This window comes from Pleurodeles waltl, chromosome 3_1, assembly GCF_031143425.1.
Source record: "Pleurodeles waltl isolate 20211129_DDA chromosome 3_1, aPleWal1.hap1.20221129, whole genome shotgun sequence".
Lineage (NCBI taxonomy): Eukaryota > Metazoa > Chordata > Amphibia > Caudata > Salamandridae > Pleurodeles > Pleurodeles waltl.
Genome location: NC_090440.1, coordinates 922,642,832 through 922,667,045, shown reverse-complemented (window position 1 = coordinate 922,667,045; position 24,214 = coordinate 922,642,832). Strand labels below are relative to the sequence as shown.

The window sequence follows — 24,214 nt, the reverse complement described above, 5'->3', positions numbered from 1 at the left end:
ATAAAGGAGCTAGGTGACAGTTGGAAGCTCATTCCAATGGGCTTCTAGAGGCTTTAGGCAGGTAAAAGGTGACTTTTTAAGAGTGCATTTTGTAAAATATTTGTTACAAAAACAACTTCGGCAATACACTGGATGTGTAGTAAACATTTTTAAAATTTAAAGATTTAATAATTTTTATCTGATTCCTAAGCGGTGATAACTTTATTAACTTTAATAATGTATTCCATTACTTTCTATGGATTAGCTAATCCTGCTATAGAGAAAATATCTTTTAGGGCATTGTTACTGTAAAGGCATTTGTAACATTAAACTTTTACATGTTCTACTGTTAAATATCATGCACTCTGCACTACGGACATTAAAGGTCTACTTAAGGGTGACTTATGAATATTTAAAAGGAGGGTTTAGGCCTGTCAAAGTGGGTATTGTGACAGGTCAAATCTGAAGTTAAACCTGTGCAGCCAGGTCACTGGTGACAGGCCTGCAGTTATGTTTTCGATTGTCACTTTAGTGGTGGTGCAATATGTACTACAGTCCACTAGTTTAGTTTAACTTACAGGTCCCTAGGTACATTTTGCACCATATACTTGGGACTTACATTTATGTTGAATATGTCAGTTAGGTGTTTAGCCAATGTCGACATGTTTTAAGGGTCAGAGCATATGCACTAGGGCCTGGTTTGCAGAGTCCAAGCACACAGGGTAAAAACAGCAGCATTAGTCCACAAAATGGATATGTACAAACGTGGGTTCCATGCTCACTGTGCTGTACAACTCAAGCTACTCCCTACTGATGAGCCCCAAGTAGGGTGAGACCAGTCAGGGGTTAATCGTTGTCCCTTCTGGAGGGTGTCTCGACTGGCAGCTTAGAAGATACTGCTCCCATCAGGAGCTGGGTTGGTACTGATTTGCATAAGGTTGGCCTATGTCTAGAGTGGCATGATGGGTGAAAATGATGGACTGGAATGCAGCCCCAACTGATTGCAAGTGACTGAGATTCATTCAAGCATTGTACACATCACCTTATTGTTGCTGAAGTTGATGTACTAAGTGCAATGGTGTAAGAAAATGGATTATTAGTTGACGTGGATGGTAGTCCATCACAACGAATAATTACATTATTCTTGTTAGGTTCAGTAAAGTATTACGGTTATGCCTAGATATGGATCACTTATGCACTGTGACCTAGGTCTCCAGTTACAACTCTACTGATGAGCCCCGAGTAGGGAGAAACTAGTCTAAGGTTGCTTGTGATAACTTCTGAATGGGGCCTCGCCTGACAGTCCAGGATGGCCTGTTCCCATGAGGAGCAGGACTGGTGCTGATTTGCATAAGATGGGCCTTTGCCTAGAGTGACCAGGTGGGATCAAAACGAATTGGAAAGCAGCCTTGATTGCCCATGGCTGAGAGTAATTCAAGCATTCCACCAATCACCTCACTGCAGATGAGACAGTAGCCTAATATCCTTTATGCTAAGTGTTCGCAGGTGTCAGTACACTGCTTCAAGCTGTAATAGTGACTACCACTGTCCTCCTGCGCAAGGGTAAGCGTGCTGCTTTGTGGTCTTTGTATCGGATGATCATGAGGGTGCCTTGCTTGCATCGCAGTGTGCAGCACGCCATTCAAAACCAGCCAAAGTCAAGTATCTGTTGCTCTCACCGCACTGTGCCTTAACCATTTGAATATCCAGATGACTAGCAACTAGTGGTCACACTAAAAAATCTGCCCAATAATGTCAGCTGGTAAAAACACCCACAGTTACCATTGCTGAGAACTTGCACCCAATTTGGTGGGATCACAAAAAAAACGAATCTTTCTGCAAGAGACTTTAATATCTTGAATTCCATTTACGAAGGCTCAGTTGGTATGGCCCCTAAATACATCAAAACAGATCTCCTTAAAAGTGTTCTTAATCCATATCCATCACTTTCTACCCATTCTGAATTCGTCCTGTCCTTCAGTAACTGCAGATGTCATACACTGCTCAACGTGTTACTTTCTCTTGAAGAAACTCTATTCTCCTTACTACTAATTCTACATGAGTAACACCAAATCTTTGGTCCGATGTACAGTAAACGTCCAAATTTGCCCATCATGCTACCTAAGACATCCTGGCTGGATTAGTGCACTGTAACACCTTTCCTTATTTCTTTTTTTCTTCAGTTCCCTGCCCCTTATCTTTGTTTTTTGGAGTGGGGGTGCGAACGGACGCTGATCAGATTAGGGGTCACTGTTGTGTAACATATACATTTATAAAACCCAGGTCCCTAGTGGGTTGAGGTTTCACCCTTGCTCTTGAGTACACTCCCTCTGAATATAGTATGCCCCACAGGCAAGAAAGAGTTCTTTGACTAATCTAGATTAACATTCACTAGTGCCTGAGGGATACCAGGCAAATTTAGAGCGCAGCACCCCAAGAATAGATCTACTATAATAAACTGCAGATTACACATTCAGGTTTCATGTTTGCACTAATGCCTATTTGTATCTAGTAAACAAGAGTACAGAAGTGGTCAAATCCAAGACTGGTTGTGATCAGTGTGAACAATGTATTAGTGTCACTGTATTTGCAGCACTCACAGTTAGAACGTCTAAAAACTGATATAAACTTGAGCTCATACCTCAACCCCCCAAAAGTGCTATGACTGTTTGATTTACTGTGTTTAATGGTACTCCGCTCTGCCTTTCTTTCATGGAAATTAAGGGCTATTCGTTCTCTTAGTAGCATCTCTGAATGGACACTGATGTAACTGTCTGTGTTTACTGTGTCATACTATACTGGAGTTCCAGACCTAATGCACTCTCCTGGAGTACACCTTGACTGCTTGACCAAGTTACCATTGAAGAGTTAGGAGTACAAGCGAGTACTTGGTTATCCAACTGGGGTGTAATTAGATTTATGGTGTGGAAAACGAGTGGTCCACATAAGTACCCAGCACAAACAATGGCAAGTAACCACTGACTGTTGAAGGACCAGGAGAAAACCTCCATTATCCTGCAATACATAAAGAGCACAAACAGACTATTTCCTGGTGTTCTTAGACTGGATTTCAGTACTGGAAGGATCGTATTGGACCTCTTACCCATCTGGTGCACTTAGACCTGGGGCAAGCAGCCAACGCTCATGGAACTCCTATTCCACTGGCTCTTTGGACTGATGTGACTATCTGACACCTGCAGGGTGGTCAGGAAACGCCTAGTACCTCCATCCAGTGAACCCTGGTGTAGAGGACCCAAAAGTCAAAGCATAGTCAAGAAACCCTCAAGCGCACCTCCTAGCTCCCCCTGTGCTAACAAACCTGGTGAGAGTGGTTATGAAACCACATTCCCTCTTCTGTTCCTTTTTTCGTAATCCTAGCCCTGGAGTGCCACAAGCAATACTCACAGGATGGTCATTATCTTTGTTCTGTTGTTGTTAGAGCCAAGTCTTCTCATTTTGGTGACACTCTCAGCAGTTTGGAACTTTTCTGTATTGATGAACAGCGCTGGCTTTTTCACTTTTGGATATAGATCATGCTCCAAAGGAAACATCCATGCATCGAGAGCTACTGCACATCTACAAGAGAAGATAGAACAGCATCAAACTACCTTTCACATGCCTACTTCCGAGAGCAAAAAATATTGTTGAGAACATCTCACTTTCAAGAAGAGATGGAACTGTATACAAACAAGTCAAATTTTCAGACCGAACAAGGCCTTTGGGAAAAGCTGCACATTGCTAATGTTGCGCAGTTCTACAGATTTGAAAGGAGATCCATATTTATACCAAGCAGAGCCACCTACACCTTTATGTAGAGTACAGAGAGCAGCTTCATATTCCTGAAAGAGAAACGTTGAACAAAAGTTATCTCATTCCCCTTATTATGAGTGCACCGGAATGTGGTGCAGGGATACCGAGGACTTTCCAGCAGTTATAACTGGGAACTGGGAGAAATTGTATGTGTGCAATGTTATCGGGTCTTTTCACAAACATCTCTGCCTGATTCTGGAGAGAAAAGCACTGAAAAGTTCCACCTGCTTGGACCAGGCAAAACTCTCAGTGGGAGGGGTGGCGGGGGTGTTTGATAAATGGGCAGGCATGGGGAAAGTGGTAAATTCATATTGGGTTTATGAATGCGAGACGGGCAACTGGGTTCAAAGGAAGATGGCTAAACCTGTAAGGACTGTAACATATTTGATTACTAGAAAAAGATAACAAGAGTTTTCATTGTTGGCCCGCTAGACTCTAGGCCCTGTCAGATTTTCAGGATAAGCACAGACTACCTAAATCCATGTAAGATTTTATGTATTATTAGCTGATGTGGATATTGTCTGTTAGAACTGGGGTCTCTAGTTGGCAGTAGTTTGCACCTTGTCCAAGTATGGACCCTCTCTCTAATCAGGGTAAGAGAACCACAAGGCCTAAATAACCCCTACTCACCCCTTTTTAGCTTGGCACAAGCAGTCAGGCTTATCTGAAAACACCACAAAAGCACTCCACACCAGTTTAGAAAAATAGCTAATATTTATGAGTAAAACAAGAGCAAAAAGATAAAACTCCACCATACACAAGTAAAGATACAAGTTTTCAAAGATAAAATCTTAGTATAGTACTTAGGAACACAAAAGCTCGAACTGGGGCTATCACAAAGCCTCGATGGAGTTGTTTCCAATAGTTCAACACCACTCGTGAGGGAGTGCGGGTCAGTCACGGAGTCGCATGGACCCAAGGTATAGTATCTTGGAAAACGAGGGAACAAAGACATTGCAGGGAGTCGGGGAGGTGAGGTGACACTGGAGATAGCGGCATGGTAACGAAATCCCTCTGGAGTCGATGTGCTTGTTTCTTCTTGGTTACACCATAACTCACTCCCAAGGGCCCAGGAGCTGGATTTGACACCACTTGGCAAGTCAAGACTCTCAGCAAGAGAGTGCAGGTGTTGGCAGATGAAGTCTTAGATGTCCCTGAGACTTCGCAACAGGAGGCAAGCTCAGTCCAAGCCCTTGAAGAACCTATGGGAGCAGGATGTAGAAGGCAAAGTCCAGTCCTTTCACCCCTACAATAGAAGCAGCAGGCCAGCAAAGCAACAGGCAGATGGCAGTCCCTCCTACGGGCATCCAGCTCTTCTTTGTGGCAGAATGTCTTCAGTCCAAAAGTGTTCTAAAGTTGTGGTCTCCGAGGTCCAGAACACATTCTCATTTCTGCCTTTGAAGCAGGCAAACCTCAAAGGAAAGTCTTTGAAGTGCACAAGACCCTGCTTAAGGAAAGACTTTGTAATACACAAGACCCTGCATTTCATGCCCTGGCCCCAGACACACTCCAGGGGGTTTGAGACTGCTTTGGGTAAGGACAGGCACTGCCCTATTCAGGTGCAAGTGTCAGCTCCTCCCACCACTCTAGCCCAGGAAGACCCATCAGGATATGCAGGGCACACTTCAGATCCCTTTGTGTGACTATTTAGAGAGAATTCACAAACAGCCTAACTGTCATCCTGACCCAGACGTGTGTTCCACAGTCAGGCAAAGGCACAGAATGGTTAAGCAAGAAAATGCCCACTTTCTAAAAGTAGCATTTTTAAACCTACAATTCAAAAACCAACTTCACCAAAAGATTGCATTTTTAAATTGTGACTTCAGAGACTCCAAACTCCAAATCTCTATTTGCTCCCAAGGGAAATTACACTTAAACTATATTTCAAGGCAATCCCCATGTTACCTTATGGGGGAGAGAGTCCCTGCAATAGTTAAAATCGAATTTAGTAGTATTTCACTATTAGGACATGTTAAATACACCAGTGTGTGTCCTACCTTTTAAATACACTGCACCCTGCCCACGGGGCTGCCTTGGGCCTACTTTAGAGGTGACTTACATGTAATAAAAGGGAAGATTTGGGCCTAGCATGTGGGTGCCCTTGCCAGGTTGAAATGGCAGTTTAAAACTGCACACACACAGACATTGCAGTGGCAGGTCTGAGACATGTTTACAGGGCTACTCGTGTGGATGGCACAATCAGTGCTGCAGGCCCACTAGTAGCATTTGATTTACAGGCCCTGGGCACACACAATGCACTGTACTAGGGACTTACTAGTAAATCAAATATGCCAGTCATGGCTAAATCAATCACCACTACCATTTAGGCAGAAAGCACTTGTACTTTAGCACTGGTCAGCAGCGGTAAAGTGCCCAGAGTCCTAAAGGCAGTAAAAATTTAATTCAGCACAGGATCAAAACAGGAGGTCAGAAGCCCAAATAAGATAGGGGAAACATGCAAATAGCTGACAGGTCTACCAATTACTGACATATTTACAGTCCTTGTAGACTATCATTGGACCCACTGGTGTAGATGGACCGGAAGTATGCAGTAAGAAGGCCTTGCTTTTCACCTTTAGGGAGAAGTGTAGGTGAGTATGCAAAGGTGAAACAGATGTGCCAAAGTTTAAGACGTATTTGAAGTGTTTGGAAAGTACAGACGAGAAGGCCTGGGTGAAGTGGGATGCAGACAATGATCTTCTCAATCACTTTGAGGTTGAGGAATACACAGACTGAAGTATAGCTTCTAGACCTTTGACATCCTATATACTGCTCCTTGTTCCTTTGTGCCACCTTTATGGTTTCAGTAGCTCTGTTGGAGGAAGCTCTTACAAAAGCTGTTTAGCTGTACTGAACAGGTGCTGTGCTTTCTGTGCCTCTCATTGAGCATTTCAAAACGATGTTTGCGTTTAGGGAAGGCCTGTGGCAATATTTCTGCAGGTTCACAGTGATATGCACTTCCATTACGGGATTCTCAATGTAAGTTTTCAGATATGTTCTTTTATACATCTTTCATTTGTGCTTTTTTTTTAGGTTACTGGAGCACGATAGTATGGTCTTTGCCATCGCAGAAAGGTTATGGAACAGGCTCTAAATGGAGTGGAGAAAGTTCTTCTAACTACTGATCAACAACAGATCAATCAGCACAGCACAGCACTGGGAGCCCATTAACTTCTGGCCTGCAGAATTAATAGGTAGTATGGGGTTAAGCCTGAAAATGGTCCACCGAGTAAGTCTTTACAGGGTGAATCAGTAGTGTCAAATTCTCCTTGTAATTCCTGATTCTTGCCTGTAATTTCACCAGATAGTGATAGTTCTGCTGCTTTAAGCAGCCAAAATCTTTGGGAGAAACATAAAAGCCCTACAGTGTTCCTGCTGACCTAATGTAAATCCTGGTGGGCCCATGACCCAACTTTTAGGCCCTGTGCCTGGTAAACTATTATTTGCTCATATTACTATGTGCTCTCTATTAATAATGATACCGCCATGAGGGTACCCTTTATGTTTGTTTAGGAAAACGCTAATAAGCAGATTTTTAAAAGTGTGTTTCTCCAGCCCTTGTAATTCCCTAGAGTATTGGTAAATAACTGTGTTACCAACCCCAGGTGGAATTCTGGGTCCTAAAAGCGATAATTTTAAACCCCTGAATAAACCATTTCACCAGTTTCTTGAATAAATGCTGCTGCTGATGATATTTTATGAAATAACCTGAGAGTGACTGTTTTGAAACCTAGCAGGTATTTACTAAGCATGGCATTGCATTTTGATTTTCACTTACTAAATTCATCGTAATGTATCTGTCCCGCAACACTTTTATGCACATAATTATATGTCACCATGTTAATATATTTAAAAAGATATTTCTTGTTGATGAATCACTGAAGAGGGTTTAGTCGTGCTAGTGCCTTAGGAGGCTTTGTTTGTGGCTATCGGGGGGTTTTGAAGTGAATATATAACCTTATTTTAACAGAAGTAGGATCCTTTAATCTTACACTACCTTTTCTTTTGCACCGGTTACAGAAAGACAGAAAAGGCAAAATTCCACTAGCCTTTGGAAGGAAATTCTATACCATACATTTGTGGTATTTTGTTTGAATACTGGGCTCCTCTTGCCCAAGAATGGATCTTGACATTTTAATAGCGGGAGCACAGTCACCTGTAGAAAAGAAATTTTTTTTCTTACCTGTAATCCTAATTCTCCATTGAAATAATAAACACTGATTAGTCCCACCCACATGCGGGGATCCCGGAGCAGTTCCTTCATAGTCACATCAACTTCCCCTTACTTCAGAATGGCTAGGAAACATATGTGACAGACATGTTAAATTTTTGCAGCCTTAAAAACGGGCTATATTTGGCAGTATTTATTGATTTACTTTCAAATTTAGAGGGTTAAAGGGGCCATATCCTTAAAAATCACTTAAGCAAAAAAGAGAAATGATCTTTTAAAATATCCTTCACAAACACGTTTTACTTCTTTTTATTTAAAGTAAGCTAAGGAATAATACCCAGCAATATAGCCTGTTTAGGTTACAGCACTGAAACAATGTGAAAAAAACTCTACACTTTTAAAAGACTTCTGACCTCCAGCGTCCCATCATGCCCTGTAGGTGGCAGTTTACTCACTTCTTTTGACGAGTGAATCATTAGTATGGAGGTATACATGTATTATCTCTTCCACTGGGGAGGAGGAGAAGGGGGGGTTGCTTATGTTGCCAATAGAGATTCACCTGAGATGAAACTAGGATTACAGGTAAAAAAAAACATTCCTTCTCTCTCAGGGGATCTCCATTGAAAATCGAAAGCACTGAAGAGATTTGAAAGCTTATCCCCTCAAAGACTCCGCAAAGGAAGAGATAAAGGAGAGAAGTAAAATTAAGCAAACACATTCTATAGAGATGCTTACCCCATCTGGGCATCAGCCTTAGTGCCTGAATCAAGACAATAGTGTCTCATAAAGGTGTGAACTGATCTCCAAGTCGCAGTCTTGCAAATCTCAGCAATTGAGATGTTCCTAAGCAAAGCACCAGCAGCTAATTTACCAATGGTGGAGTAGGCCCTAGGTTTACCGCGTAGGGTTTTGTTTGCTTTTTGATAGTAAAAGATATACAGGAGAAAATCCATCTTGATAAGGATTGTTTGGAAGTGGCATATCCTGTCTGTACAGGACCATACTTGACAAAGAGTTGTTCTGATTGTTTTAAATATTTTTCTTTATCTAGACAGAACCTCAAAACCCTTCTAACATTGAGAGTGTGGAGCGAGATCTCTCTGCCAGAGTAGAAGGGTTTTGAAAGAAGATTGGTAAACTAATAGTCTGATCGACATGGAAATCTGAGACTACTTTAGGGAAGAATTGCGGATGGGTCCTCATCACTACCCTATTGCTATGGAATACTGTGTAAGGTTCATGTTAACAGAAAGCCTGTATCTTGCTAACTCTGAGAGCTGATATAATGGCTACCAAGAAGGAGGCCTTACAAGAGAGGTGTTGGAGAGACGCCTTATCAGTGGGATTGTAGAAAGGACCCATCAGGTGAGAGAGGACAATGTTTAGCTCCCATGGAGGAGAAGGTCTCCTGAGGAGAAGATATATATTCTGCCTTCCAGAAAATGTTTGCTGACAAGTATTGTGAAAAAGGGCATTTGTGAAGGGCATTTTTGAGAAGATGTGATTGCTGTGAGTTGTACTCTAATTGAGGAAAATTTCAATTTTGCCCTACAGAGATGGCAAAGATAAGGAAGAGTAGTCTCTTCCTGACAAGTAAGAGGATTTACATTATTCTGAGTATGCTAGATGGATTCCATTTGGATGAATAGGAAGTTCTATTAGATGGTCTCTTGGCTTTCCTTAGCACATCCATGCATTTCTCAGGAAGGTTTAGGTGGCCGTGTTGTATGAGTTCATGAGCCATGCAGCCAAGTTCAGAGAGGGAAGGTTGGGATGTTAAATATGGCCTCTGAAGATCTGAGAGAGATTTGCCTGCACAGCAGCTTCTTGTGTGGACACACTGAGAGGTAAAGGAGACCCGTGTACACCACTGTCAAGGTCACTCCAGAGCATTGAGAATCATTCTAGCATTTGAATGTGAGAAGTTGATGATCACTGTCGGCAGTACAGGAATTGGAGGAAAAACGTAAAGAAATTTGCCAGACCTGTCGATTCATGAGGCATTCTGCAGTGTGCCTGGATGGTAGCACCTCAAGCCGAAGCTTGGGCATTTTTTGTTTTCTATGTTTGCGAAAATATCTCAGAAGATGTTGTGAAGTACAGCATTGTTTATAACCCACTTGTGATTTTCTTAAATGACTGAGGGTGTCTGCCTAAGCATTCTGGATTCCTGGAAGATGAACTGCTGTAGTCTTGAGATTCCTGGAGATGTCACTCCCAGACTGTCTGAGTTTCCAGGGACAGAGATCTGGATCTTGCCCCTCTGTGCTTGTTCAGATAATGCATGTTATTTGTATTGCCCATCAGAACAAGGAGAGAGTCTGCTCTGAAAGACAGGAGAAAAGCCATTAGGGCCAAATGTACTATCCTTAGTTCCAGAAGGTTGATTTGGTAAGACTGCTTCTTCCCAGGCCACAGGCCTTGAATCTGTTGATGGTCAATATGAGCACCCCAACCTGTCAAGGAAGCATCTGTCACTATGGTTTGGACTTGAATGTCTTTGTGGAAATTCATCTCTTTAAGGAGATACTCTGAGCGGCACCACCACTTCAGTGGTTTTGCAAGAGTGGTCAGAAGCACTCTGTCTTCCAATCTTCCTGAGGTCTGATACCATTGATCTTCCAGACACTGTTGGAGAGGTTGCATGAAAAGACGTGCATGCAGGACTAGGAAGACGCACAACATTATGGAACCCAAGAGGGAAAAAACTTGCCTCACTGTTGGATGGGATGTTTTCTTCAGATTGCGACATTTCAGAAGAATAGATAATTGTCTCTCCTCCAAAGGACAAACTTTTGTGTGTACTGTGACTAGAACTGCACCCAGGTAATACAGGGATTGAACAGGTGTTGAGATGGATTTGTCGTGATTCACTTGCAGATCTAGTCTAATGAGAGTCATGACAGTTAGGAGATGATGTTGGCTTGCTTGCAGATAGGAAGATGCCTTGAGGAGTCAATCGTCTAGATATGGATAGACAAAGATTCTTATTTTTCTGAAGCTGGCTAGTACAACAGCAATGCATTTGGAGAAAGTCTGCGGTGGGGCTTGAGGCTGAAGGGAATGACCTTGTATTGAGAGTGGTCTTCTCCTACACTGAACCTCAGTAATTCCTGATGTTTTTTGGGCTTTTTGGATGTGAAAATAGGCATCTTGTAGGTCTCTTGGACATAGCCAGTCTCCCTGATGAAGTTGACGGTAGATCTGATGAAGAGCCAACATTCTGAATTTTTATTTAAGAACCCGTTTTTTCACTTTTTTAAGGTGTGAAATGGGTCTGTATTCATTTTGGAGTCCCTTCTTGTTCACCAGAAAATGATGAGAACAAATTGCCATTCCTATCAGATGAGAGAGCAGTCGCTGCCTGGATGGAAGCCAGCTGCCTCAAACTCAACTCAGATAAGATGACTCCTGGTGGCCCACCACACTTGGGAATGCCCCCACTCCCACGGACCACGCACACAATCTGGGCATCATCCTGGACTCCTCTCTATCTATGATCCGCCAAGTCAACGCTGTCTCATCATCATGCTTCCACACCCTCAGACTTGTTAAAAACAATTCAAGTGGATCCCCTGATGAGGAAGACAGTCACCCACCCACTCGTCACTAGCAAACTGGACTACGGCAATGCACTCTATGCTGGCATCACCAAGAAACTACAATCAAGACTACAAATAATCCAGAATGCAGCAGCCAGACTCATCCTGGACATCCCCTGTTACAGCCACATCTCCCCCCACCTCAGAGACCTACATTGGCTTTCAGTCAACAAGCGCATCACATACAAACTCCTGATCCACACCTACAAGGCGCTACACAACATGGGACCAGCATACCTCAATCACCGCCTCGCCTTCTACGTACCCAACAGACATCTCCTTTCTTCCCAGCTCACCCTCGCAGCCGTTCACAAGATCTTGAAAAACACAGCAGGAAGAAGATCCTTCTCCTATCTCGCAGCCCGGACATGGAACAAGCTACCTCTCAAACTCAGGTATACCGCATCACTGAAGCAGTTCAGGAAGGACCTCAAGACCTGGCTCTTCGATTGAGCAGCACACCCTCAAACAGCGCCTTGAGACCCTATGGGTGATTAGCCACACTTTTGAAATCACTGATTGATTGGTTGATTGAGGGGGGACCTTTGCCACTGCATGTTTCTGTAAAAGGATGGATACTTCTTGATGCAGTTGATCCTGTTGCAAAGGGAAGGTTTATTCGGTGGAATTGATGGTGGTGGACACTTGAATTTGAGGCAGTATCCATGCTCTACAATATTCATTTGTTGGTGGTTGTCTTTTGCCACTCTTCCAGGAAAGATGTTATGCTTCCCCCTACTCAAGTAGGCAACAGAGAAGAGGGAAGAGATTACTGATTGTTTTCCACCTGTTGTTTTAGTTGCTTGGGCAGATGATTACTGTCCTCTGCCTCTTGACTGTCGGTGCTGTTGTTGATGTCCATGTGGCTGAGATGATTCGTTTTGCTGCTGTCCTGCACACCAATGAGGGGGTTGTAATCCTCTGGTGGAAACAGCAGTGGTCATAGGGCCTGGGACTGTAGGAATGGATCCTCTATTCTCTCCTTTTTTCCAATCTTACCGATTTGAGAGTGTCAAACTTGGACATTAACCAAGACATCTCATTGTCAACATGAGAGCCAAACAAGATGTTAACAGAAAAACGGCAGGTTGAGAATTCAATGTTCGGCTTTAGGTTTCAAGTCTGTGAGTCTCAGCCAAGGACATCGCCGAAGATCTAGGCCATGACAGTAGTCACGTGCTGCTAGAGTGAAGCAATCTACTGCATCACTGATAACATGGTTCAACACCATCATGCTTTGATTAACAATTTTTGGGAAACCCTGGGGCTTATCTCTAGGAAGATTGTCCATACATTGTGAGTGGAGTCTCAAGAGACCTGTCATAGTGTCCTAGGAGCACAGTTGCACTAGCAGCTTTCATGGGAACTACAGAGATTCTGCAGACCTTTCTGTCAACTGAATCCAGCTTCTTTCTCTCCTTATCAGTAGGTATTGTACAACATGGCGCTGTGGCATGAACTTTTCGAGCTAGTGAAACAACGACTGAGTCTGGAACTGAATTTGTGCGAAGAAAGAACAGATCTTGATCCAGTGGTCTGTTATTGCAGATGTGTTGGAGCAATCTTTACAGCAGCCAGAGTCAGGAAAACTTCCTTTGCTGGTTCTAAAAGGCTGGGAACCAAAGGAAGTGGTGGTCTAGTTGCTGACCTTTGATGAAGTGTCTCAAATATTACCGACGTGGATGTTGAAGAAGTTGGTAATTCAATATTCAATTTGTTAGCTCTCCTCGTAAGAACTTCTGGAAGTTGTTAATATCATCTACTGGTGATATTCTTGGTGGAGGAGAGTCTGTTAGGATAGGCAAATACAGTCCTGAAGATGATGTATAATGAGACTAGGATCTTGATCTAGATGTAAAGTGTCTTCTCCGCCTTGAATGATACCATCTGCAAGATCTTGAACGATGTAGATGGTGGGACCTCGATCTTGAACTTGACCTAGAGCTATAAGTGTGAGGTCTGGTGTGACGGGAGTGCGATTTAGGGTGACTTGGTGTATATGTCACTGGCTCAATGGGCTGTGGTGGCAGGGAGACTGGCAAAATTGGCAACAGACGTACCGCTGGAATCGCTGGTTGAGGAGGAAGAAGAGCAGGCGGCAAAAGGTGAGGAGGGCACTGTGGAGGTGGAGTAGATTCCGCAAAGACTTGAGGCAATGTTCGCTAATCCTGAATGGACACTGCAGAGATGGGCAAGGATGATGAATAGCCGTAGAGTACTCCGAATCAGACTCTGAAGGAAGTCTGCATGCTTTCATCTATGAAAGGCACTCCGCTGTCTTGGTCAGGATAGCTGTATGATGTCTCAAAGTTGAAGTTCTAGACGGTGCATGGTGTCTCAATGTCAAAATCACCCTCAACATCGACTGTGTTTTCCTCCTAGATGTTGTAAGTGTTCTCAATGTTGAACCAGCTCTTGATGGTAGGCAAGTAGGTGCAGTGCCTCTTCTCGACATCAAAGTCCTCACCGTTAAAATGGAGTAATGTCTTCTTTCAGAAGTTCTGATTTTTGGATCTCCCTCTGCGGGAGTCCTCTGAGCGTGACATCGGGGCACTGGTAAAGGGTGCTTTGAAGGCACCCTTCCAAAGTCCATCAAATCAGAGCATTTTGACGTCTGCGGTACTCCATTAGGCATATCTTCAGGTCATGAGAGTCTGGCAGAGTTAGGATACAGATCCTGTGTGGGTCTGTTGTTACCATTTTTCTGCTGCAGTCTGGACAGTTCACAAACAGGGGTGGCGTTTAAGAAAAACTAGATACATCTAAAATGCTCTATGCCCTAAAGAACATTGAGTAAATCAGCTTTAGAAAGCCTAATTTTGAAAATTTTGTGGGAAAAAAAATCTTTAAAAAGTCAGAGCTCTGCTCCAGGATTCTACCAGCAGGAGCCGGAAAAACAAACTGAGTAAACTGATAACCACAGGGCATGATGGGACACTGGCGGTCAGAAGGCCCTTAATGAGGCATTGACCTTTTTTACATTGTTTCCATGCTACAGCCCATTCAGGCTATACTGCTATGTATGATTACTTAGCTTACTTTCAAAATAAGTAAAAAGTGCTTGTGAAGGATGTTTTTAAAAGATCATATTTCTTTTTTGCTTCAGTGATTTTTAAGGGTATGGTTCTTTTTTCCTTCTAAATTTTAAAAGTAATTAAATAAACATTGGCAAAACAGCTGTTTTTAAGGCTGCAAAAGGTTAACATGTCTGTCACATATGTTTCCTGGCCTTTCCGAAGTAAGGCGAAGTAGATATGACTGTGACTTTGAAAGAACTGCTCTGGGATACCTGCACAAGGACGGGACTAATTAGTGCTTATGATTATCAATGGAGATCCCCTGAGAGAGAACTTCCATGACTTGCCTTTTTCTGTCTGCCACAAGAGAAGCATTGCAGAATATCTCTCCAAGAAAGCACGGCCAAAAGTGTGCAACTCACAAATGAGCAGAGATCCAGGTAATTTAAACTGCATTTCAAAGATTGTGCATTTATTGGCCACAGTCACATAGAATATGGAAAGGTTTGCCCAGTAGTGAAAAACAGGTATTTCTTTTGGCTGACGTAGTAGAAATTGAGAAAGATACACAGGACATAATGTTCTGTGGGTAGAATAATCTGAGTCAGGGGGGTGCCCTGGAAGGAGCACACCGGGAAGGGGGCCAGGGCTTCACTTCCACACTTCCTAGGACACCAATGATCTAACCTTTATTGGGATCATTCTTGGATCGCTGAAGGAATTCATTGGGTTGGAATAAAAACGTTTATATTCATTTGAAACCTGTGCTTTAAAAATGTTCTCAGAATGCCTACCTGAAGCGGGGTTCTTTAACTAGTGCCAGCAGAGCGGTTGCTGCTCCGAAGGAATGACCCATGACAGCAACTTTACTTAGGTCAACCATTTCCTGTGAAGATTAATGACAACACAAGTTTGCTTTCAATGCCAAAACGTTCCACAAGAAATGTCCCACAGTCGGGATAAACATGGCTGCATCAATCTCCATCTGCTTCCTAGTCTCCATCGGCTCTGCAGACTTATGTTTAGCTCCACTCAACTGGTCTGATTGTATGGAAATAGGCCATTTGTGACTAAGCCTGTACCCCCACTTTGCAAGGCCCCGATATATCCCTTTGGATGTTAGCTCAACATGCTCCCACCTTCAACCCCTATATCCCCTCAATTCCTTCCACGCTCATCAATCCCATTACTGTTTCTGTGTAACCTCACCACACCGTCTGTGTGTGTAGTGGTTTTGTCCCTTGTACTATGTGTCCCCCGATTCACTCCACTGCTATGCTCTTTGCAGTCCCTCATTCCACTCAACTCCTGTTCCTACACCTGTGCTCATCTCGAACCATTATCCAGTTGCTGTTTCTTTGTGTTGCAAGTTCTATCCAGATCTTATTTTACAGATTACGCATGATGCGATTTGAGATACCTTCAAGACAGAGAGGTCCAAGCTAGGCTGCAGGATGTTGACGACGCTTGTGCCGCTGTTAATTTCTGCAAGAAGCTGGAGAGCTCGCAAGCACTCGTTGGCTCTCTGATGAAGCTGAAACAAACAGAAAAATGTTATGACAAAGTGCAGTGACTGTCTTCTTCAGAGATGAGAACCCTGCTTTAAGACCTTGCTGTTATGGGTGGCGGCAGCCAACCTGTGACACCTTAAGGTCAGACACTTTTGCCTAAGACTTCTCCCTATCATTCCCCTAAGCTATAATGAGCATGATAGTGACGCATATGGGTACTCTGTATGCCCCTTTCCTAACACACCATAACACCAACTCCAGATATGTCATATTACTCCTCTCTCACCAGGTCACACTTTCTACCTCTAGTCCTATCAATGTGCTCTGTGACTATTAGATGCTCTATGTACTCCAGCACCCCTTTAACTCGTCACACATCCCTAGGTTCAATGCACAAGCATCCTACTACCTACTGTAACAACCCTACATGCTGGGTAAGAGGAGTGTTCTCGCTGTTGTGTGCTTTCTCTATTGCCCAAGGTGGTAGAGCACATACTAAGGCATTATCAGTCACAAAGCATTAATAAATGGAAAGAATCAAAGACAGTCAGATAAGGTTTCAATAAAAAACAATTCTTTATTGCAAAATTAACTCCTATGCAGTTGTAGGGCGTTGAAGTGAGCATGTGGAGGGTAAAGTGACAACTGCAGTTAAGGAAGTGACATATGGAGTGGATTCAGTCAAACAATCGCTTCAGGCTGGCCAGGCAAAGTACATTTGTGATCGGATTGGGAAGGAAAGTTGGACAGCAAAGAGTCACTCAGTTCTTGTTCTCGAGTATCTAGTAACTTTAGAAATAAAGGCAAAAACACCACACCAGTAGTTTTCATCCCAACAGATTCTGGCTTGCTGGGAGAATGAGGGGTTCGATCATTTGCAAACTGAGGACCAGAGGCAGGTGGCTTAGTTGCATCAGTCAGTCTTAATCATTCAGAGTGGGGGATCTCTGCAAAGCAGGACACACCTCTGCAGAGGATGGTTGGAGGGCTGCATTGGTAGCAGCCTCGGTGGCAGATTTTGTGGTGATACTTCCATGGTGAAAGGCTCAGTCAGTGAGCGGCACTAAGAGCAGCCGAGCATGCCTTTATCACATGGATTGTGCAATGATTTGGGATTTGCGTACTGGAGTGAGACCATGTGATGCTCAAGATACAAGGGAAGGTGTCTACAAGTCATAAGAGGTGGGCAGGCAGGATTATAAGCCAGCAGGTCCTTCGTTGTTTCTGCAGTGCTGAACAAGGGAGCACTCTGGACTGCAGCTTGCCTCGATCATGCATCACAGGAGAGAGACATGACAGTAAAGGACAAGTTCTCCAAGGCGCAATTATCCTGCTGCCAAAATTGAATGATATTCCACAGCAGTCCTCTTGCTTTGAGACTGATGTAGGACACAAAAGAAAGTTCACAAGCCAAAAAGGAATCCAAGCTACAACCAGCACCAACCCATATTTATGTGGGTATAAGGGGAAGGTGCTGGAAGCATCATGAGTAGAGTGAACCTACATTAGTGCATCTAGAAGTCAGGTATTATTAAACACACTTAGGACACCACACCTTTGGTGTTAGAAACATTGAAGCCTACACACAAAGGTATTTTTGGCCATAAACACAGGTTCATGGCCACAAAATAGCTTACTTACGCCAGGCATTCCTGGCATACACAAACGCATTTATTACTGCAGATTTTTCAGCCAAGAGTGCAGAGAAATCTGCAGAAGTTAATCTCAATTTAGGGGGGGAGAAACTGTTCACCCCACAGCGAAACACCACATGATTTGGCAATGGGGGCTCCATTCCACCAGTGTATAATTCTACACTATACAGAGCAATCCACACACTGGGGCTAGGGATCCGTGGAAATTGTCATATGACATTCCCAGTAACACACCTGCCTGTGGCATAGGTTTCCAGTTTACTACTGTGAATGCTGGGGAATAAGACAATTATGTAAAAGTACATTCAGGCATAGAGATGCAAATCAAAGGCTGTACTTATTTTGTTTTGTCAATAGCGCCCATTGTTGTACAAAATGTTTATGGATGTGGGAAAACGTCCATAAAACAAAGACATAAAAATAAACGCGGTCCCAAAAATCTATGTAAAGTCACAATTAAAGGTCTAAAACGGGCCAAATGTATGATTAAATAAGTGAATTAGAGAACAGAAACAATGTATCTCTCCAGTGGTTGGAGTCTCATAAGGCTACCCCTGGCCATGCTCTATTATACATGAGAAAAAAAGACAATTACCTCAGTGCCTGTCCACAACCCCAATTTGTGGTAAACATAAAAGCAAAATAGTTAATGGAAGGGCGAAGTGATGAGAACGTCACTACAGGTGTTTTTCGTGGATAGCAAGTGAAAAAGTGACCTGTGAAACTGTCTGGGTTTACTTGTATCTCTGTTCAGAGGGGGCCACCACCTGGCAGTTCGGCTGGACTGTTCCTGTTAAAGCAGGGTGATGGGACTATGCATACAGATGCTGTGGCACGGTGAGCACAAAACACAGTGGGCTGGAATGTGGTTTAGAGTAGTTACCAGTGACTGAGATGAATTCAATCATTCAACCTATCACTTATTTACTTTTATTCCTTCGCAAGATCCCTGCATACTACAGGGGATTTCACTCTTTACCATCCCCCGCCTCCCACAATCACCCTCCCCAAAGCCATGTCACATCTTGACACTACATGTGCCTTCACAACGTACCACTCAGAGACAATTCCAGCTATTCAAATGTGTCTCTGTCCCCAAAATCCAATGTCACCTCCAAGCACTCCAAGTACACCTTTCCTCACTCTCTGTCCTTGAAAACTCGCCCATGGCATACTCATTTCCCTTAACACCCTTCTGTGACGCATGCAGATGCTCCCTATCCACAACAGTTCTTGCAGTGATACTTGCAGATGTTTCAAGGGTCTAAACAATGCTGCTCCAGATGTTTCATGTGTACCCTACCCACTATGCGGCAACTCCAGGCACTCCACTTACTGATTATACTGCGCCTTAAGCCTTGACACTTCTGTAAGCTGCGCTGACACCCTACCCTACTCTGGCAATTTTTTTTAAACAAACCTGAGGGTTTCGGAGATGAAATTCCTTTTTTCCTGGCTGCAGCTTTTGGAAAGGGATCCACTCCTCTTGTGCAGCCCCTTTAGGTGCCCCGCCTGTGGTTGCGGGATAAAAGTAGGTGGCAGAGGCAGAACCATCTCTGTGATAAAATGAGCACACCATCAGTAATGCTGAAAATATAGCTAATACTGCTAACAGTAGAGTAATAACGTGAAATAAGAGGATTATGCTGACAATACCTAGAAAACATACAATACTGTAATACTGTTAACAATGATGTCACAATGACCAAATCTGACAACGTTACTAATGTTAGCAACATCGTTAAAGATGCAAGTATCATGTTAATGTAATCAATGCTATGCTGTCAATATTGTTTCTAATGCTGATATCACTATTTCTGTCATCACTGCCGTCAATAAGGCTGAAAATACTGTGTATGTTGATGCCACCACTATGAATGCTGTCAGCATGGTTACTATTAATGATGTCACGAGCGATGCTCAGTAAGGGCAGAGAATCGGAGCTAGCCAGGGCTTTGGGCTGCCTGCTCGGGGACCACAGATGAAGCTGTAGTGCTGCAATGAGGCTCTTTCCTCAGCATCAGTACAAGAGCAACCAGGACCCTGTGGATTGCCAGGATTACATAGCAGGTGACTGCAAATTCTAGAAAACAGACGGCCTGGTTACAGCCAACCTGAAACCACTGTTAATAATGTTGATAATTTAAAAATACTAACAACACTATTATTAGTCACTGCGCTGTAGAGGATGCTAGCCACACATTTCAGAATGTTGACCACATTCCTTCTTGGGACTTTTAAAGTGCCCCCATTGTGGTAAAAATGTATGAGGAAAATATGGTTAAAGTGTGCGAACTGGAGGGGCGGATGCCGCAATCAATATAATGCGATGTATGAAAATAGACCTGGTGAGCAAGGGTAACGTTTGTTGTGAGAAACTTAATAACATACTGTGCTGACCACCATTTTACGAGACTGATAGACCTGAAGATTAAACTGCTGTTAACCATCTAGGTATGACCCAAGGTAGCACCTATAGAAGATTTATAAGTCTCAAATAATTATCAACATTGTAAAATGTTCAAATTGTTAAGGAACACAAATCCCTGCCATCCCGAATAAAAGGGGCCTTCGTGATGTAAAGCACTTCTGCACTTCTATCCACTCTTACTATCCACGGGCATCTATCAATAGAATACTAGATACAGTCCTTGTTTGCTTCCATATGTTCGATGTTCTGGTTCCTTTGGCAAGTCGAGATCATTTTGATTGAAAATGTTATGTACTGTGATTGAACTCTTCACAGAAGTAAACATTAATCACAGTGATGTCTCTGAGGGTGACATCGCTGGGTTCTTCTGTGTACTGCTACACAGCTCACGAGGTGCACGGGCCATCGCATGCAATATATTTGCTTCTTATCAGAAAGGGAAGGGAATTTAAGTAACTATTTTCAATACAGAGACCTCTGGGTCCACACTTGGTTAATAAAATCTTTGTTCTTGACCAACATGATATTACGTACCAGTTTATTTCTGCATTATGTTACTCAGCTGGAAAGGTGGCCTTATACGGGTCCCAGAACCACCTTTACATATAGAGATAGTGCAGGCAGGCAGAGCAGAGCATCCGTTTCTGTTCAAACACAACCTTATGTTATGACAGGCTGTAGAACTTTATAAACTATCTACTTGCCGAAGGGACAGGGTGATTCAGAAATCTATTTGTCCTAAAAAATCCTTTTGGTGCCATTTTATTTTGAAAGGAAACAATTGCCAATGTTGCTTTCATGCTTATGCATACATTTTCATACAACCAGTGAACATTCTGGGAACATTAAAAATAGCATCAAATTGTTATATTTTACAAACATGTACACGTTCTTATACTGAGCCCACTGTCAGTTATGGAAGCCGAGTTTAAGGGTCACTGCATTTTATTACAGCACTCACCCTGATAATAAAAACTTTGCATTAATGAATCATAAACACACGTCTGAACACCTTTTCCATATGGATACAACCCTCCCTTTGGTGGCAGACAATCTTCTTTGACAGATGTCTACTCTGGTACTGTGGCATGGCGGGGGGTTGAGCATACTTGTTGCCTTCATGGCTAGAAAATGGGTTTTCGATAATGAATTTTCATTTGACCCCTGAAAAGCCCATTGCTGCCCACTAGCGAATGATGAGGAATCCGTGCTCAGAGAGTTAACTACTTCTAAAGAAACATGCAGCAGACCCAGAGGTCCTAGTAACAACAGCCTAATCTGCATAGTTTCATATTGTACAAACATTTTTGAAAATAATCTACATATTACCTACAAGAAGATGTTGCTCACAGCCAGCTGTATACAACCTCCAATAAGTGAGTTTATTTTATTGCATTGTTACGTAAACCCATTGAAGAAACAATCAAAAAGTCATAAAAATGCAAATATTAAAATGTGGTATGAACTAAAAAAAATTACATTGGATTTCATATAGAGCATTAGGAATCTAAACGTGTATAAAACAGCACTTGTTAGAGGCACCTAGTCTCGAAATACTTTTCTGAGGCCAGGTACACTATTCAATAATGAGAGTGCCTCAGGGAACTGCCTTGTACGTGGTTGTGGGCTAAGGCCCTTCCCTGGGAACCCAGGTACTGAAGCCAGGAGCCGAAGTGCCAAAGTGTCAGTGCAGACAATATATAGAGGCCCAAAGTGTCTTGTGCATTCCTTAGCAGCAGAGGCTCCAGCAATTTAGCCAGAAGTGCTGCATGTATTTCTTGGGGTCGTTCAATAAAAGGAAACCCAGGGTACGTCTCTGCCCTCCGGGGCCCATGTGCAAATGTTTCCAGGAGCGTCCACATGGCAGTCGCATCAATTATGACAGTGAAAAGATAAACACATTTTATTTACAACTGGGCAGAACTCAAGCCTGGAAAAATCCAGGTCACGGCGCTGCGACGTCTACCTTCAGCATTTTCTTAGAAGCCACTGCAAGGAATGTTACAAATCAGCAGATCAGTTAAGGGTCGTGGGGCGAAGCAGGCCATCACTGCCTGCCTCCGAGAACGGATCCCCCTTTGGTTGAAGGTTTTTTTTTCAACTCCAAAGTTTTGTCAGGCTGTGATGAACATCCATTTACCTCCTCAACTCACCCAACACCTAGAGGGAATTCAATTTGCAACATGGGCCATGGAACACATATGTTGCATGGAAACCAAAGCTGCGGCAACACAATATCTGGGGAAATAGAAACATTCTTAGGCAAAAGGGACATATATGCTATGCAATACGAAGTAAAATGTGTGAAATGTAACAGGATATGCATCATTGACTTGGATCACCTTAAGTGTTCTTGTCCACAATTTTTAGAAATAAATATTTGCTTGTAAGGTTAAAGACTTGAAAGACAGGTTTCAAAGTCTGTTTTTAAATGTAGCCGGTGCTGAGCAGTCAACCCACATACAGCCAATTAGAGTGTAAACAGCGCAGCGTTATTCTCACACTGTTTACCACCGGCTTCTCTGAGTAGCTCATGAGCCACTGGTACCTTCCCAGCTACCTTTAAGTAGCGGTCCAGTCTGTAGCTCTGCCTACTAGAAATTAGAAGCTTTTGCTTGCTTGAATGAATATATGTATATTAAAGTGTGAGTCTGAGTTGAAAATAGGGGTGAGCCATGCCGGTCTCTATTTGAGATTCGTTTACATTTTAAAAGCGACTTTCATTTTAATGTGATTTTACTACTGCTTTAAAAATTTAGAGGATTTTTATGAAGTTGGGGACGGGGACTGGACTGTTTAATTTTATTGTTGGTGGGGACTGATACTGGGGACCCATGTACAGTGGTCCAGCAGTCCCAATACTGTTTTTCTTTCAACACCCCGATTTGGGATTGTTTTTTTGGCTTGCGGCCGCCATTTTTCCCCGCGGCAGCTGTCCCTCTTTCAACAGCCATTTTGACGGGGTCAGCGGTCTAGTCTTTCCTAGATCACGGAGTTCTGGTTCCCAGGCCTTATTAGCCGCGATGCAGCTGGCGCGCTCAAGGCAAGCCCATCTGAGCCCATCCGTGCCAGGTCGGGCCTGAGGGCCTGTCCCCCTGTTTCATCTGTGGCATCAATAGAGGCACTACCTACTTATCGTTACTCTTCCAAGGAGTTGTATGACTTGAGACCATTAGGTAGGATAGATTGTTTTACATGTATAGAAGCCATCAGACACACGTGGCGCTGCCCCGCCTGCCACTGGACATCTGATCCCAGGGGGGTTTGTGTGGATGTGGGGTGTAAACCTCGCACCTCCTTTCTTTACACAAACTGCCGATCTTTGGCCGCCGATAAATTGGACATTAATTTATTACTAACTGAGGCCTCTCCCACAGCCTTGTTTCTAACTGAAACATGGCTGAATAAAAGTTCGGACACTGATATTAACCTGGCATTACCTACAGGATATCTAATTGCCAGATTAGACAGAGGGATGGCCAGAGGAGGGGGAATTTTATTACAAGACCGGAGGCTCATATTATGCAGTCTTTTCTTGCTTTAATTTCTAATAGCAGCCAAGCAAAAAACTACAGTTCCCAGTATAAACAAAACTACAACAATGACATCACAGATGAACAACCAATAGGATGTCGAACCCTAGTATTAATATCTTAACTGCGAGCAACAAGTGCTCTTTTCTTGCTGCTCGCAGTCAATGTCCAGCTAATATGCTTGCATTTTAGACGCGCGTCTTGTTTGTTTAAGGCAGCGCGTCTTTCAACGGTCTTTTTCGGCCGTTGCAGACGCGCGCGTGCACGCGCGCGCATTCCTTTCATTCCTGGCATTCTTTCCTGACTGAACTGCTGTTCTCGGAACTCGCTTCGGGCCCCGAATTTCGAGCGTTTTTTCGCTCGTATTTCCTTGGTCGGGCTCGCTTTCAGCCACTGCTCCACCGGACGTTTCCCCACACGTTTTGCCTTCCGGACTTCGTTTTTTTCCTCGTTCCTGCCCCTTTTAGCCACTCCCTCCCTCCTCTCCTCTCAGTTAACCCCTCTT

At 43.3% G+C, this 24,214-nt stretch overlaps 1 protein-coding gene across 3 annotated transcripts in view; it reads right to left on the bottom strand.

Annotated features, from left to right (window-relative positions):
* PAFAH2 (platelet activating factor acetylhydrolase 2) overlaps window positions 1-24,214 on the bottom strand; it is a 190,100-nt gene that overhangs the window by 64,769 nt on the left and 101,117 nt on the right. For all 3 annotated transcript variants that reach the window (XM_069223904.1, XM_069223906.1, XM_069223905.1), the window contains 4 exons: window positions 19,166-19,301; window positions 16,000-16,113; window positions 15,374-15,465; window positions 3,385-3,555 (listed from right to left, as the gene is read on the bottom strand). In XM_069223904.1, the coding sequence (XP_069080005.1) occupies window positions 3,385-3,555; window positions 15,374-15,465; window positions 16,000-16,113; window positions 19,166-19,301 (513 nt within the window). The remainder of the gene's footprint in view (window positions 1-3,384; window positions 3,556-15,373; window positions 15,466-15,999; window positions 16,114-19,165; window positions 19,302-24,214) is intronic.